At 40.3% G+C, this 17,679-nt stretch overlaps 2 protein-coding genes across 2 annotated transcripts; one reads left to right on the top strand and one right to left on the bottom strand.

The window, feature by feature from the left end:
- Positions 1–1,682: 1,682 nt before the first annotated feature.
- Positions 1,683–5,462, bottom strand: LOC120559846 (succinate dehydrogenase [ubiquinone] iron-sulfur subunit, mitochondrial-like). The gene is made up of 8 exons (XM_039801882.1): positions 5,267–5,462; positions 3,958–4,091; positions 3,778–3,863; positions 3,491–3,627; positions 3,202–3,318; positions 2,843–2,944; positions 2,165–2,287; positions 1,683–2,082 (listed from the first exon to the last, which is right to left on the bottom strand). Exons 1-8 carry the CDS (start codon positions 5,330–5,332, stop codon positions 2,002–2,004), a joined length of 846 nt encoding a protein of 281 aa, XP_039657816.1. The 5' UTR covers positions 5,333–5,462; the 3' UTR covers positions 1,683–2,001.
- Positions 5,463–7,051: 1,589 nt separating this feature from the next.
- On the top strand, positions 7,052–16,526 carry LOC120559844. Its single transcript, XM_039801879.1, has 16 exons — positions 7,052–7,377; positions 8,988–9,064; positions 9,198–9,299; positions 9,402–9,461; positions 9,548–9,617; positions 10,219–10,384; positions 10,549–10,618; positions 10,763–10,918; positions 11,781–11,837; positions 12,638–12,763; positions 12,969–13,093; positions 13,316–13,367; positions 13,454–13,524; positions 13,634–13,801; positions 14,152–14,260; positions 14,356–16,526. The coding sequence occupies exons 1-16, from the start codon at positions 7,182–7,184 to the stop codon at positions 16,309–16,311; spliced, it is 3,561 nt and encodes a 1,186-aa protein (XP_039657813.1). The 5' UTR covers positions 7,052–7,181; the 3' UTR covers positions 16,312–16,526.
- Positions 16,527–17,679: the final 1,153 nt, after the last annotated feature.

Genomic DNA, 17,679 nt, shown 5'->3' on the forward strand with positions numbered 1-17,679 from the left:
ATATATATATATATATATAATTAGATTAAATGATGCGATTTAATAATTTTATTTTACCTGATTAGCAGTTTTATTTGTATGCTTTTGCCAATATCCTACACATTTGTATTAGGAGTGAAAACGTCACAGAAAACCAAAACTGTTTTTATTTGTAGGTCATCCTTTGTAAAGTGCTGATAAGTATAAACTTAGGCTTTAAAACATTCATTAATGGTTTTGTAGCTTTTAGCCATTTATAAGAACAGATTTAGGGTTGCGAGTTTGTGAATCCCTTTGGCTGGTGTTTATTCTCCTAGTGCTCTTTATTTATATATATATATATATATATATATATATATATATATATATATATATATATATATATATATATATATACCTATTGCATTGCACTTTTTAAAACGACGCTGAAGTTGACTTCCGATTCGCAGCTTCCGATTCAGCAGTTAAGGGAAAATTTAAGGGGAGCTTAAAACTGTTGCTGAGTGACTGATCCTCTGTTTTTTTTAACCTCTTACTTCTCTTATTACGGTAAATTATTAATTATGTCTAAAACACACTATTAGATTTGTGAAAACTTTATTGTCTTTATGAAAAAGCAATAAAGGGAGATTTCAGTTTTTTTCATATGTAGACCACATTAGACCAGGTCCAGATCTAAAACCACTATACCTAGACTTGTCGAATCTGGACTAAATTATCCCAGAGAGGCTATTGATTCTTAAAAACACAGTTTCAGATTTATGAAAGCTTTATTCTATTTGTGAAAATGCAATAAAGGGTGATTTTACAGCTTTTTTTCATATATAGACCACATTAGACCAGGTGGTTTTGGACCTGGTCTTATGTGGTCTACATATGACAAAAACGGTAACATCTACCTTTATTGCATTTTCACAAATAGAATAAGGCTTTCACAAATATGAAGCTGTGTTTTTAAGACTATTTAGCCTGTCTGGGATAATTTAGTGGAGATTTGGCAAGCCTAGGTGTAGTGGTTTTAGATCTGGACCTTGTCTAATCTACATATGAAAAAATAAATAAACTGTGAAATCTCTTTATTGCGTTCTCAAGTGTGTTTTAGACATAATTAATAATTTACCTTAACGACTAACACTCTTTCAATACAGTAAGAGGCTCAAAAAACGGAGGATCAGTCACTCAGCAATGTAAATTGTTTCCCTGCCGAATCGGACAGTTTTAAGTTTCCCTTAAATTTCCCCTTAACTGCCGAATCGGAAGTTACGAATCGAAATATCAACCTCGTTACTGTAGAGTCCCTGTTTATATGCAGCTGGTCAGTAAATTCTCTGCAAACCGACAAATACAAATAGTGACCACATCACAATAGACCCTGGGATAAATGTTGACTTGTTGAAGCAGGAAACCACGTGTCAGTTTAACATCAATGATGGCTTCATTCCATTAAGTGTCCCAGTTAGCCATGTCAGTAAGTGATTATGGACAATACCAGAGCACTGGAACTGGCTCACCAAAATGGAATGCAGCCATCAGTGATTCCACCTGTTTTTCCTGCTTTGACAAGTCAAAATTTGTTATGAAAGGAGCCTTTTTGGCAATTAAAAAGGTCCCATTAGATCCTTCAATATTGTCCATTGCAATGTAAGTTGCAAAGCCAATCAACAAAAGGGTAATTTGTTCTTTCCTGATCCAAAACCATTCAATTTCCAAAATGAGCCCAGCACATCTTTAATGAACACATATTTAAATATTTACAGTCAGAGTACAATTCCATGAGCTTCTCCCAACAATAAATACAACAGAGCCTAGTATTTTCACTTTGCAGACAAATAGTAGTTCTTTCCAGCACCCTTTTCTCACAATCTCCTGCCTTCCTCCTCCTCATTAAATCACACTCACACACTCATTGAAACCACAAACAGGTGCTGATGTATGCAAAAGTTAGTGGTTGGCTCTTCTCTTCCTCTTTACTTAGTTTAAGGTATTATTAGTGGATCTTGAGCCAGCTGGATGTTCACATGTTCACGAAGCTGCCGCTTTCTTCTCTTTGTAAGTCGCCATCATTTTCTTGATCTCTGCGATGGCCTTTCCTGGGTTGAGTCCCTGTGGAGCAGTGTGTCAGACAGTAAAAAAACTAAACCTCTATTAAATCTGCGACAGTCGGAGTGAGAATGTTTTAAAGTACCTTGGGACAGGTCTTAGTGCAGTTCATGATAGTGTGGCAGCGGTAGAGAGAGAAGGGGTCCTGAAGTTTAGACAAACGTTCCTCAGTGAATTCATCACGGGAGTCAATCATCCACCGGTAAGCCTGTGGGATAATAACATAGTTGTCATCTCTTGTTTGCTCCATCATGATTATTTTTTTTTAATCAACTGTTAACGCTTGAACTTGTGACCGAATTACCCATGTCACGCACTGACCATGACATGTCCATGACATGAGCTGACATGATACCTTGAGCCTCAAAGTACAGCCTCAGCTGGAAAAATGCTGAATGGAACCGACATCAGCATGTTAACATCTAATAGTTGAAAGCACTGAGCTGAAAGCACAGGTGAGCCAAAGTACAGCTGAGGCTGATAAAGGACACCTGAGCGTAAGATGTACAACACAGCCACCTACCAAAAGATAATCTCATTAAATATTAACAAAATGGCCTTTGCTGTGACACCACTCTCGCGCTTTCCTTCACTAGAGTAAAGGATCTACCAAAGTTTTCTCTCTCTAGTTTGTAATGAGCATTACAGGCTTACGAGGCCCCTTGTGTGGCTCTGTACTTTAACTCCTGTTACCACATCTTATATTTTTATATATAGAGAGTTATTGGGGACATGCATCTCATAACTAAATTTGATTACCCACCTGCATTAGGACAGCAGGTCCCAAGTATTTGTCTCCATTCCACCAGTAGCTGGGACAGCTGGTGCTGCAGCAAGCACACAGGATGCACTCATACAGGCCATCCTGTTGGGTTAAGAAGACTGTGACTCCACAGACAAATCCTGATGCTATCATTAAATGTGTGATTCTGCTAAATATTTACACTTGCAATACATCGGACACAAGACAGGGTGACAAATCTGTGTAATCTGGCTAAAATCCTAGTTATGGAACGACCACTGTGGCCAAGATATGGAGACTTCCAATATGGCTGCCACAGCACGCCTTATTTCAATTGTCGGAGGTCTGTTTTTCTTACAGTAAGGGGTTGGTTTATATACCAGTTTTTGCCTGTCCTCCACCGACTGGAAATACTGCTCCTTCCCTTCTTGAGTATCATCCTTCTTTTTCAGGTAGGGCTCGATGGATTTGTACTGTGCATAGAAGTTGCTCATATCCTGATGGAAAATATACGAGAGAGAACTAATAACAGGCACTCAACCAATAAATGCACCATATATATAATTCCTTTTTAAAGTCATGCCACTTTCACACACTGTTCATGATCATCTGCTGTAGGTCTTTCAAATATGTCCATGGAAATAAACTTTCTACACTAATAGAACTTACAGGCACCAGATCTTTCACCACATACATGTGTGGGAGCGGGTAGATTTTGGTTGGTTTGCTTGTGTTGCTGTCAATTTTGTTTAGGCATGCCAGTGTGTTGCCTCCATTAATGTTCATGGCACATGAACCACAGATACCTAAAGGAATATACAATCAATGGATCACTGACAACTGGCACAAAAGGTACATTTAAACAGACCAGTTCATATGTTTGATTTGTTTTTATCAGAGTGAAAAATAATTTACATTATTATGTGCACGCTGAACCTATACTGTATGTTTCTTACCCTCACGGCAGGAGCGTCTGAATGTGAGAGTGGGGTCAATCTCATTCTTAATCTTAATGAGGGCATCCAGAACCATTGGACCACAGCTATATTAACAGGAACATGTCAATAGATTATGACACTGATTGAAGAAAAATGCAGCTCAGCAATGTTCTGCTCATGGATCTGGTTATGACTTACGTGTTGAGATTGATTTCATACGTCTGCATTCGTGGTTTATCCCCGGCGCAGTCTGGGTCCCAACGGTAAATCTGGAACTTCTTGATCCTGGGTTCAGGAGCCGGGGCAGCGGCCGTCTGAGCGTGCCGTACCATCTGTATCACAGATAACAAACAAGAGTTGCAGTACATGATATGAATCACAGAGAAGCATCAAATGGAGATTCTACAGTTGGCATAATAATAATAATAATAATAATAATAATAATAATTGGTATTTTCTTCATTCATCCCTTCTAAAAAAACACTTTCTTTTAGGTTAGAGTAAAATAAAGAGCTATAAGAGCATGAGTTATGTACAAAGGAACACGTCATAATGTGACCTAGCTGCTGTTTACATCAACTGAGGCTAAAATAGGAAGCACTTGGTAATTCTATCCTGTAACACCAGGCGATACTACTCATGCAAACAACTACAAAGATGGCACCTAAAGAACTAACAATTAGTGCTTTACAGTAGAATTGAGAGGCAAACAATAATAATAAACATAGGTACCATAAAATCAAAACAACCCAAATAATATATCAATAAAAGCCTTTGAAAACCATATAGTGAACAATACACTACTAAAACACAATATAGATATTGTAAAAATGTAAAAACTACAATAAGATTCTTTTGAGACGTCGTTTTAGATTAGAAATGTGTGTACTCCTTTTTGCATAAGAGGGTATAGAGTCTCCCCCTAGTGGCAGTTTGAATGAACTAACATGAAAGTGTTACATCACTTCGCAGACGGTTACCTAACTGACTCTTTCATGACAATGAAAGATGAACCTCAGCACAATAACTCAAATAGTTCTATATATTTATGAGAAGTAGACATATTTATGCACCCTAACAGCTAAAATAAACTTTTAGCCTCTATATATAAGCCTTTAATGGGAGACCGGGTCGTACAACAGCTCAGCTCATTCACAATGAATGGGTTATAAGCATTTATTATAGTAGGCTATATTGATAATAAAACGTGGGCTGTTTTGCTGAATGTAAATACTACTTATTTATTCATACTTTACAGTGAATCAAATAGTACTAGAATAGGCTTCAAAATGATGTCACATTTACACACACACACACACACACACAGCCTGGGAGCAGAGTGTGTTGATGAATAAACGAGTATTACACACTTTTATGTTGTAGCCTAGCATAAACGTAACAGTTAAATCAACACAAACACCAAATTGTTAACACCATACACATTATTTAAAAGAAGCCCAAACATGTCTGCTATTTCTTACACTGAATACAATTATTTTGTACTCACCACCATCATGCCAGAATTTCTAATAGCCAAAACATTTCGACTCAAGGCGCCACCAACCACCGACATGTTTCTGACTGATTGAGTTTGAGCAGAGTCGGGTTAGCTCATAGGGTTAGCTATAACTTTGGTTAGAACCACTCTCAGCAAACAAGACAGCTCACGCTTCTAAACCACCGTATGTACGCCCCTCCCTCTACGTGGATCCACGTGACGTAAGGGGCGCGGAGTGCGCCACGGTTGTTGCCTTTTGCAAGCTCCTACCGTTCTTATTGATACATCCATGGCTCCTACCCAGCTCTTTCTTCAGACCACAAACTGGCACGCAGGCATTCTGTTCTGCAGCTGGCAGAAGGCAGTAGACAGTCTATGGCAAGGCAATATGGCACCGGTCAAGTTTCGAAATAAAAACCCATGCTTCATGCTTCACACATGCTTGGGTCGTAAATGTACACTTCATCCATGAATATCCCATATATCCGACAACACCTGAAGGCACCATACGTAAGAGCCTCTTTCACAACCAACATTCCTGTAAACTAGGGACAGTTACATATGTATCCATAACTGAAAACATGCATCTATGCAGGTGCAATTACTTTTAACAGGTTTATGATAATAATGATTATAATTTTACGTCGCTCCCAATCGTTCTTATTTGATAATAGTGAACTTACTGATTTAAATATAGCACACACATATGTTTGCCCTTTATAGAATGTATTCCATATGGGCGTATTTTTTAATACTGTACATTTTTCTCATTGATTCCTTCTTTGTCTCAATGTGTAATTTTAATGAAGTACTTTAGATCTTGTGTTATACTTACTCAATATTTCCTTGACCCATCCATTTTTATATGCAATATGCCATTAATGATTTCCTGCCACAATAGTCCAGTTTCTGCAAAGGAATCCCTTAAGTTAATAAGTAGTCACTTTTGATGGACTCCTTACTGTATGTTAACTTTACAAAGTCCAATAAAAAAGATAGGAGCCACTCTGTGTGATTATAGTATGTCTATTTTATGTATGTAATATAGTAATGTAATGTCTGCCAGTCTGTTCTTATTCAATATGCATGACTAGTCTGGGACAGAGATGTACACAATAAGCTATTCAGATGGAAATGCATTTGAAGGTCGAGGGAAAAACTCATGTACTCATGTAGATTTTAATGTATTCAATGATCTTTGTTCACATGGTCAATAAAATCAAACATTTACCACTCTTCAGATAAGAAATAACCTGCACACATATTAGTTTACACAATAGGGCTGCCAAGACATTTCCCTGACTCAGAACCTAAAATATGTTACACCCCTGTTTTCACACAAATAAACATATACAGATAGCAATACAACAATACAAGAACCCCTGGACCATCACAGTTCTAATACATTATATAATAATATGAATAATACATAATACGCATGGATGTATTTTTCGGACAGTATCAGATGCAGCCTAAACTTGAATTTTTGTTCAGAATAAAAACATATTAAAAAAGCAATAAAATGAACAATTCTTGGATATAGCACTCCACTCAACTAAAACTGACATTTCCGGTCTGATTTTTGGGGGATATTATTTCTTTAGGTTTATTTTAATCATCTATTTCATTTGCCATGGGTTTAAGTAATAAAAACAGTATACATTACCATGAAACAAGCGGGGAATGGAACATTTTGTACAACAATCTATATAACTTGGTTAAATTCCTCCTCCCTCCTTCCGTTTCACGTTGTATAAAAATGTTGCAGAGTTCATCTTTGTTTTATTCTGATAGGTTTGGCCGGAAGTTTTTTCACCTGTTGGTGTACTTGACTCTGGCCCAACAAGCATGAGCTAGAGAACTGTTGTGGAGGCTCTAAAACTTAAAGTACTGCAGCCTGTTGCTCGGGCGCTGTTGAAGCAGCATGTCGTGGCTCTTCGGCTGGGGGAAGGGCTCCGGTTCGCCGCCAGCGGACGCGCAGACAGCGGCTGCTCTTGCTGAAGGAGCCGGAGGTGAAACTGGAGATCCAGGGGGAGGCAAACCCGGGGACAAATGGAGTAACTTTGACCCGACTGGGCTGGAGAGAGCTGCAAAAGCTGCAAGGGACCTCGACAAATCACGTGCGTACTCATTTTACTAGCATTTAACAAAAGTAACCTGTATACTTTCTTTCTTTCGTCATTTCAATGACTTATTTTTTTTAAATTCCAGTATTTTGTTTTCCTGCACTGGACAAACTTTCCCAATGGGGATATTACTACCATAGCCTGTTAATATTTACAGTCTATGGTTGGTACGTTCTGTTCTTTTCGGATATGGTCCCTTGCGCCGAATTCCACACAAAAATGTCAGGAAGAAAGCTAAGTTTCTTCTAGGCAAATGTGCAAACTTTGAGCATCAGGTTGTAACTAAGGTGCACTGCTGAACTGTCGAGTGTGATCCTTCTATTCGGCATACATCTACCAAAGTTAGCGGTGCAATATAGATAACATTTCAACTTTTTAAACTGGTTTACCCCCACCAAACGCCGGAGGCCAGGGGCTGCAAAAGCTATGAACCATGTTCTGCCTTGATGTGATGTATAACTACCACATCGGAATACTATAACAATTATTTAATCTAAAGGTATGTGTAATACGGGAGTGGTTTTATATAGGTTGGCTTGCCGAGTTCCTATAGGCTGCTCAATTTAATTTAGTTGCACATGGTTGATCTACCTTTTTGCTACAAGTTTGCTTGCTTATTTGAAGAGTTCATTTCTAAAAGCCCATAAAAGTCATTCTGAAAATGGATAAACCAACACTGGTTTGATTGATATTACCTTGAGCGACAATACAAAAGCACTTTTATTTTTTTTAAATAAATAAAAACGCGTACGTTTTTGCACACCCTTCAGTTGACCTCCACACATTCTGCAGCAAGAGAGTATTTTTTTTTTTGGGGGGGGGGGGCGTGTGTACAGCACAGATGGAACAAAGTGTCCTCGCAAGCTCAGCCCCTCACCTGTCCCATACGTCATGTCCTTCATGTCAGTAGTGCAGTTGAACATACTTACTGCAGTTCACTGACTGTATGGAGGTATTTTACCCAGTGCCTGTCAAGCACAACAGCAGCTGCTCACCACAGCTCCAACACCTCCTCCACCCTGACCCTCACCACAGTCGTCCCCCAGGGCTTCGTGCTCCGAGCTGCCGTCCATGATGGGGGACCTCTACATCCACAGTATCTGGTCCGGCACCACCACGCTCAGACACAGCGTCATTCCACATCATTCAAAAAAAAAATTTGAGCATGCTTTGAGCTCATTGCATGTCACTTAACCCTAAAACCGTTTTATCTTTTATATATTATTACATACGGTGTTACAACTGTTTTAACCTTTTATGTCATAGATTCTTATTTAGTTTTTTTTCTCACGTTTTTATACAAATTGAATTAGCATTGTTGAGAGGAGCCTGAGACCCAAGACTGCTTCTGAAATGATTGTGCGCCTGTAAATAAATAACTTGAACATAGTACATAGTGGTTTTATTTACCTTTTTTTTTTTTAATATCTGCTGTGCTCTCTTCAAACACACTGACAAACCGGCAGGTCTGCGTCATCTTGTAGTGCCAGTTTGAACCCATATACCCAAAAGTGTAACTATAATTGTCCTTGTGGTTAAAATTTAAATAGTTAAATGAATAAAGCAGCATAACTCACTGTTTTATTTATTTGAAATTTCAACAGGACATGCCAAAGAAGCGCTGGCCCTGGCTCGTATGCAGGAGCAGACTGTACAGCTGGAGCATGAGAGTAAAGTGAAAGTAGGTGTTGGTGGAGGGGGATTCTTTTCAAAAGTGCCTCACATGTGATTGGGTGATCAACTGATCAGAACAGGTAACCGCTAAACCCTGATGTCGTTTTACGCATAACACAAACCAAACCCCTCCTAAACAGGAATATGAGGCAGCTTTGGAGCAGCTGAAGGGCGAGCAGATCCGCCTCCAAGGCGAGGAGAGACGCAAAACACTGGCAGAGGAGACAAAGCAAAACCAGGCAGTATGGAATTAACACCGTACACACCTTGCTCTTCACCCGTTTCACCTACAAAATAAAGTATATAGTTTTAATTTATTGAATTATTTTCTATATCTCCTCCAGAGGGCACAATATCAAGACAAACTTGCCAGACAGAGGTATGATGATCAGCTCAGGCAACAGGTAAACCTTTTTAAATCAACGCTTAAAATGAACACCTGAATACCGAAATGGAGCGTTCCTCATGTGTTCTTTTTTTTAATCCACAGCAATTCCTCAATGAGGAGAACCTTCGCAAACAAGAGGAATCGGTTGTGAAACAAGAGGCCATGAGAAAAGGTAGAAGATAAAAACCAAATGCACCCTTGCATTTACACATTATTCATCCACTCATAATGTCATGTAAAACAACTCCTTTATTACCCTACTTCAAGATACTCTTAAGTAGGATCTGTGCTGCTCCAAAGCAAAGAATGACCATAATATATCTGCAGGTGTCAATAAGGTTATTGATCAGTACTGATGACTCAGAGAGGACATGGCTCACTGTTAGATTTGTTGCTCTCTAAAGTCTCCTTTGGGGCGCGTACTCTGGGTTGCAAGAAAACTACCCAACCCAGGGGAGTTTCAAGACACTCAAAATATTATTCTAGTATTTATCATAATGATGAATTAGCTCTCCATTACACATTTGCATTGGGTCTGTGCTCTAATTAGCTTTTAAATTTTCTTTTAATTTAACCACAAAAAACACGAATAGACCCTTTTTTATAATGGTGTTATATTCATTAAATAAATCAAGAGAAACTGTATATTTTTAAATCATTTTAATCTAGTTTTGGCACAGTGTTAATTTACACCACCCTGATTTTAAGTAGGTCAAAGTCTCAGCCCTGTCAGAAGCATGTCACTTTTTAATATCTGCCTCTTTTCCTACCAGCTACCATTGAACATGAAATGGATCTGAGACACAAGAATGACCTGCTTCGAATTGAAGCGGAGGCCAAAGCCCGTGCCCAGGTGGAGAGGGAGAACGCAGACCTGATCAGGGAACAGATCCGCCTGAAGGCTGCTGAACACAGACAAACTGTCCTTGAATCTATAAAGTGAGAGGCAAAACGACTTTACACTTTCCTTAATCCTCAGAGTAACTGGCATGTTATCTCCTTGTATCTCTCTCAGCTGTAAGTTAAAATCCCCGAGGGCGGCAGTGAGTGTAGCTGCCACAGTGGAGGCAGTCAGTGTGATAATTGTGTTTTGTTCCTGGCAGGACGGCAGGAGCCGTGTTTGGGGAGGGATTCAGAGCCTTCGTCTCTGACTGGGACAAACTCACAGCCACGGTAAATCCATGTCAGACCTGTCACGCTTTGTCACACTTTCACCACACGAGGACTGCAGAGGATTATGGGAAGCAGTGGTCTTCATGTTTGCTATGCTATACAGCTGTATGTTTGAAGATGTGTTTGTCTTTTTGTCCCCCACAGGTTGCTGGGTTGACCCTGTTGGCAGCAGGAGTGTATACTGCCAGGAACACCACAGGAGTGGCCGGCCGCTACATAGAGGCTCGTTTAGGAAAACCCTCGCTGGTCCGAGAGACCTCCCGGATAACTGTGGCAGAGGCCATCAAACATCCAATCAAGGTCAAACCACATCCTTATATTCATGTTTTTACTATTTGTGTGTTCGATAACCTGCTGATAAAACTAACCACTATCTACACAAGAATGGGGAAGTGTGTGTGTGTGTGTGTGTGTGTGTGTGTGTGTGTGTGTGTGTGTGTGTGTGTGTGTGTGTGTGTGTGTGTGTGTGTGTGTGTGTGTGTGTGTGTGTGTGTGTGTGTGTGTGTGTGTGTGTGTGTGTGTGTGTGTGTGTACCATAGTATATTTTTTATTGAGGCAGCTTTAGATGTAAATGGATGCATTCTGCATAGGGAGTATTTTATTATTTTGTTGTTTTTGAAAACCACTAATCATCATCAGCCTGTAACAGCTGGTAGCGCATCAAATTCATTTTCGAGAAAGAAATTGTTTAAATGGATTTGTTAATTCATGTATCGTCTGCAGTATATCCAGCTAATCCTGCCAAATGGACTGAATGTGGAAGAATTTTTGAAAATGGCAAAAACTTAAAAAAATGCCATCAGTTATACCAATGAAGTGTGTAAAATGAATGAGTACATTCACAAAGATAGCAATGGGGAGGATGTGTGCTGAATGTTTCAAGTAGTTATTTGGTTATTTCTTTCACATTGTCTTTCACATTTCACAAATCTATATAAAAAACACGAAACCTCTGAATTTGTACTTTAGCAGAGCAGGAAAGTCACTCATCAGTAATAACATGTTAAAATTATGTTGACGTTATGTATGCTATGACTAGATAATAAGAACTTCTATTTACAAGCACTCAGATTTCAGACATAATGTGACTACCTATTTACTGTTTAATGTTTTATGCTTAATCAAGTCACTATGCAATTCCCTCTGTTTTCCTCATTTTTAGACAGCCAAGCGCCTGAGAAGCAGACCACAGGATGCCTTGGAGGGCGTGGTGCTCAGCGTGAGTCATTTACTCATTTTTTTTATTTTTTATTTTTATATAAACTTCGTGAAATATGTTGTCATTGTTAGGGTTGGGTACCGAGACCCGGTGCTAATACGGCACCGGTGCCTTAACGACCGCTATCTACCAGACCGAATAGCAACGCGGATTTGGTGCTTCATTTCGGTGCCACTGTTATGCCTGCGCTGCTCTCTGATGCTTCGAAACGGACGTTGGAGGCAACAGAAGCATCGCTCCACGTGACGCTAGTTAACACTACACTCGACAGCAGATAACGTTAGCCTACCGTTAGCTAGCAGCTGGATTAAACGCGGTTAAAATGCTGACAGCTAAACAGTGTAAAGTGTGACTGTATTTCACTAGAGGATCCAACAGCGGGACGTTAAGCAATGTGCAGCTGCCATTGTTGGAAAAACAACACAGACGGTGCGTTCACTTGAAACTGGTAGCGTGCATTCAAAGTTATTGTAAAATACCCTTTTCCCATCTGGTGCTGTTTTCAACAGCAATTTACTAGTGAAATATGTTATTGTTATAAGTTATAGTTATTACTATATTATTAAATCATTTAATTTTGACCATATGGCCTTAGCAATAAACAAGCCATTCTTTAATGTCGCTGACTGTTGTTTAGTACCCTACTTTTTTTTTCTTCTTTTTTTTTTACTTTCTTAAAAAGTATCGGTTCAGGCACCATTTGGGCATCGGCACCGTTTTAAAAGTATCGCTTTAGCACTGGTATAAAAAAAAACTAAAAACGATACCCAACCCTAGTCATTGTGCTGTGGATCACACAGCCAACTTTGGAGGAACGTGTAAGGGACGTTGCCATCGCCACTCGAAACACCAGGCAGAACAGAGGCTTGTACAGAAACATCCTGATGTATGGACCCCCTGGAACTGGAAAAACACTCTTTGCCAAGGTATGGCTGGTTCAAACATCTCATTATTTGACATTGTACATATAGTTCTTTCATGCAAAGATGCAGTCAATTTGTAAAGCAGTATATTTTCTATATATTTAGCTTAGCTGTTACTCATAATTTTTTTTTTTTACGACCGTTTTGTATTTCTTTCTTTTTTGCCTCTGTCCTTATTTGAACAAAGCTCTTTCCATTGCCTTTTCAGAAATTGGCTCTCCATTCAGGGATGGACTATGCCATTATGACAGGTGGCGATGTGGCACCCATGGGGCGCGACGGAGTCACTGCCATGCACAAGGTGTTTGACTGGGCCAGCACCAGCAGGCGAGGGTAGGGCACTTTAATTTGCTCCATTAATACTCAATGAATTAACACTACAATGTATATCAGCTGTTAAATTTTGACTCTGAAAGTTCAATAGTATAGATTCTAATATGTATGTTGTGTTACATACAGAGCTGCTTTTATTCTAATGGCTAATAACATGAAATGCCTTTACATTAACAATGGCAGTTTTTAAGCACATTCTCTTTGTTCTCTGATTCTCTGCAGCCTCTTGCTGTTCGTAGATGAAGCTGATGCATTCCTGCGTAAGCGAGCCACAGTGAGTTCATCTGTAGTGCCATATGCATGGTGATGATGCCCTGTGTTTTAATCATGTATGCATGAGTCATGATTTTTGCATTGCAGGAGAAAATCAGTGAGGACCTCAGAGCCACCCTGAATGCATTTCTCTACCGCACTGGGGAGCAGAGCAACAAGTTGGTATCTTACGTTATTCACTGTGCATGGCTGGGCATGAAAAGGTCTTTGCCATGACTGAAAAGGTCATTGGCTGGGTCTAAGTGGTCTCATTCTCTCTCTCCTCAGGTTCATGCTGGTGCTTGCCAGTAACCAGCCAGAACAGTTTGACTGGGCCATTAATGACCGCATTGATGAGATTGTAAACTTTGCGTTACCTGGTCTGGGCGAGAGGGAAAGATTGGTGCGCCTGTATTTCGACAAATTTGTGCTGGGTCCTGCCACTACAGGGAGACAGTGAGTACACAGATTGTATTTCAATTTCAAACCGCTACTCTTGCTGCTCCATAGCAGAGGTGATTGACTACCGCAAAGGAAAGCATTTGTCCCTAGAGGTCACCTTGCTAGCTCAAGTTGCATAGTGGTGTGTATATAATGTGTTCAGTCCTGAAACCATAGGGGTGTCTGAGTCTTTACTTATTGCTTTCATGAAATGGTGTTTAAGTCCTCAAGAAGTGTAGCACAGAAGCCGTTGCACATTGCATTAGCAGTTGAAACCAGTAAATGTACAAATGATCAATGATAAGAAACAAGTTAAAGCTCAAGGCTCACTTCCTGTACAAAACTATTGTGCTTTAACTCAACAGGAGATTAAAACTGGCTCAGTTCGACTATGGCCAGAAGTGCTCAGACATTGCAAAGCGAGCAGAAGGCATGTCCGGTCGTGAAATCTCCAAACTTGGTGTGGCCTGGCAGGTGAGTAGAAAAGCCTGTCGACACAAAACATTATTTTCTGTTTCCAAACAAATCCAAAGCCAACCTTTTAATTATTATATTTGTTTTCCTGGAAGGCTGCCGCATACTCTTCTGAAGATGGAGTTTTGACCGAAGCGATGATTGACTCAAGAGTTGATGATGCCATCAAGCAGCATGCACAGAAAATGGACTGGCTGCTGATGGAAGCAGGTGTGGGGGTTGGCAAGGTCGGTGTACACCTCCCTAAGGAAATGGTTGCAGGAATCACAGCCCAGGAAGCTTCTTCATTGGCACAAACTGAAGTGACAGCCCCGACTGTACAACAAGTCCTTCCACTTCTCGAGGTTGTGAGCAATGCTATCCAGGCAGAAGCAGCCGCTCATCCTTCAGAGGTAGAGGCAGATGCTATCCTCAAAGAGGCAGCCACATTGGTTAAAGAAAGTGAAGTCTTGAATGATACAGTTAAAACCGTTGTTGAGACAGCTACTGCTGTCCCTTTGGTGCAGGAGGTTGAGGCCGTCAAGGACCTGACTGAGGAGGTTCTAGGTGCAGCTGTAGCTACAGACACTGTTGTTCCTGAGGTAAAGGATATAGTCACTGAGGTTAAAGAGGCTGAGGGTATACCAGTTTCCACCATCCAAGAAACTGCTGCTGTGAGTAAAGAAGAGCCAACTGCTGATATAGCTGCGCAAGAGACTGAGGTCATTGAAGTAGTCAAGGAAAAAGATGTAGCACACTCAGAAACAACGGTCTCTGCTGTTGCTCAGGAGAAGGAATTAGATGTTGTTGTCTCTAATGTTGTCCAGGAGCCAGAGGCTATATTAGTTGGACTCTCCCAGGAGACTGTTGTCCAAGAAACTGAGTCAGCTGCCACGTCTGTTGATGGTGTAGAAACTGAAGCCATTAAGGCTGCCGAGGAAGTCGCAACTGTTGCTGTAAAGGTTGCAGAGGAAATTGCAAACAATGTAGCTCAAATGTCGGAGTCTCTGGCAAACATTGCAATAGAGGCTGAAGCAATAGCAGCTGATGTAGCCAAAGTGGCTGATGCCGTAGTAACCATCACTGAGGAGATGGAAGCAGTAGTCACCAAGGAGGTTGAAGCCATGGAAAGTGAAGTTGTCAAGGATCCAAATGAGGTTGTAGTGGAAACTGCATCTAAAACATCCAAGGTTACTAAAGAGTTCGAAGTGGTAGTGACAGATTTGGTCAAGGAGTCAGAGGGTATTGCTGCAGAGGTTGTTAAGGAGGTCGAACCTGCGACGACTGAGACTGCTGCCAAGGAAGCTGAAGTCCTTTCAACGGAGTCTACCATTGAAACTGAAGCCACAGCTTCAGAAGAAGCCAAGGAGCCTCAGACTACTGCCATTGAGTTTGCCACAGAAGGTCAGACTTTGGCTACAGAGATTGCTGCCAAGGAAGCCAAAGTCACACCTGCAGAGGTTTCCAAGGTAGCTGAAGACCTAACAACCAAGGAGGCTGACACTGGGGCTACAGAAGATGTGAAAATGCTTGAGAATACTGAGGTTGCTGCCAAGGAAGCTGAGGCCATAACAACGAAGGCTGCAGAGGAGGTAGAGACTGTAGTAACTGAAGTCATCGATGAGACGAACTCCGCAGTTGTTTCCAAAATAGAAACCAAGGTTGATACAGAGACTGCAGAGGTGTCCAAGGAAGCCGAAGTCCTAACAACCAAGGAGGCTGACACTGGGGCTACGGAAGATGTGAAACTGCCTGAGAATACTGAGGTTGCTGCCAAGGAAGCTGAGGCCATAACAACGAAGGCTGCAGAGGAGGTAGAGACTGTAGTAACTGAAGTCATCGATGAGACGAACTCAGCAGCTGTTCCCAACATAGAAACCAAGGTTGATTCAGAGACTGTGGTGTCAGAACAGTCTGAAAAACTTGAGAGTCCATCCACCGACAAGTCGGCTGCCTCTCAGACTCCGAGCACCGGAGAAGCAGAACCCAGTCAAACTGAGAAGCCTCTTTCAAATAACCAGAGTGGAGATGAAAACGACAAACCACAAGCCAAGCCTAGTCCAACAAAATGATCACGTGAAAACTTTGATAAAATGCTTTTGTGAATAAAGACCTGTTGGAATAGTTAAACACTTGAGTGTGTAAAACCTTCACCCTATAATGTCTACTCTTCCATCAATGTGTTTGTAACTTAATTACTGTGAATGCCAGCGTTAAGGTAATAGTTTGATTGTGGCCTGTAGGTTTGTAAGCTTTTACTTTTGAGTAAAAGCATGTAACATTCTGATTTTTTTCTTCTTCTGATCGTCATCATTTTCAAAGTCTGTGGCTGGGTGACATTTTGAAAATGTGTCCTCTAGAAGGGATGTTCTCACGTGTTTGCTGACCAGTTCTGGCAAGAGTTCAATAGCACGTCTGCAAAATGTTCGTTCAGAACATCTCTTCCCTGGCACTTCGTAGCAAAAGCGCTGGTGCAGTTGAGACCTGCCCTTGACAGATATATTCTTTCACCTTTCATAGAATGACTGTGGCTTCTGCCAGACCCTTATTTAAATGTAGTTCATAGGTACTCTTTAGCACTGACAATGTGACACTAGGTCCACAGTAACCCACCTTCCCCAATAACCACAGTTAACATCGGGTGTTTGAGATTTGTTTTGTTTACAGCTGCTGCCATACCGATGTTTTACAAACATGGTGTTTTAGATCCAGGCGGGTGTGTGACCTTTCTTGAACATGAAGAATTAAAAAAAATATATATATATATATAAAATATAATATATATTAGATCTAAATTATTAGTCGACTAATCAATTACTCGACAGCATTGAGAGATAATTAACAACGATTTTGGTAATGAATTAATAGTTGGTCATTTTTATAACGTTCACTGCTTCCAGCTTCTCAGGTGAGAGGATTATTTGATATTTCTTTGTTTTATATCACTGAAAATGTAACATCTGTGGCTCTGAGACCGCTGGTCACAGTACAAACAAGTTAAAGATGTCAACTCTGGCTCTAGAAAATTGTAATGTACATTTCATAGATGAGACAATGACTATAAAAGATACTTAAGAGATGAATCAATAATGAGAATAATTATTAATTTCAGCTGTGGCTTATTTTTTTTTTTTTTGAAAGAATAATGGACATCATGAACACATATTTGGTACTGACCACGCAGATTGAAGAGTTATACATGCTATAGAATACCCAACCAAGGTGAACATGTTCTTTTAAATGCCCTCACTTTCATTGGAACGTGTCATATTGTGCCAGCGGATAAATGGAGGGCTTTTCTCAGTTACATCAGCATGTCGTTGGCATTGTTAGTCATTTCAGAAGTATTGTTAGTCAGTGCTCATGAAATTTCTATTAGAATAATAAGCCAAACTGAAGTAGTCAGCAGGGCCTCTCTGTATAATCTGTCTGTTGTTGCT

This window comes from Perca fluviatilis, chromosome 5, assembly GCF_010015445.1.
Source record: "Perca fluviatilis chromosome 5, GENO_Pfluv_1.0, whole genome shotgun sequence".
NCBI classification, from domain to species: domain Eukaryota; kingdom Metazoa; phylum Chordata; class Actinopteri; order Perciformes; family Percidae; genus Perca; species Perca fluviatilis.

Excerpts from the sequence above, each read along its gene's own strand:
- LOC120559844 (XM_039801879.1), top strand. The coding sequence starts at position 7,182 with ATGTCGTGGCTCTTCGGCTGGGGGAAGGGCTCCGGTTCGCCGCCAGCG. Across the intron at positions 9,618-10,218 it reads ACAAGAGGCCATGAGAAAAG|CTACCATTGAACATGAAATG; the intron begins GTAGAAGATAAA and ends TTTTCCTACCAG. Across the intron at positions 11,838-12,637 it reads TGGAGGGCGTGGTGCTCAGC|CCAACTTTGGAGGAACGTGT; the intron begins GTGAGTCATTTA and ends TGGATCACACAG.
- LOC120559846 (XM_039801882.1), bottom strand. The coding sequence starts at position 5,332 with ATGTCGGTGGTTGGTGGCGCCTTGAGTCGAAATGTTTTGGCTATTAGA. Across the intron at positions 3,319-3,490 it reads TGGTGAAAGATCTGGTGCCT|GATATGAGCAACTTCTATGC; the intron begins GTAAGTTCTATT and ends ATTTTCCATCAG. Across the intron at positions 2,083-2,164 it reads GCACTAAGACCTGTCCCAAG|GGACTCAACCCAGGAAAGGC; the intron begins GTACTTTAAAAC and ends ACTGCTCCACAG.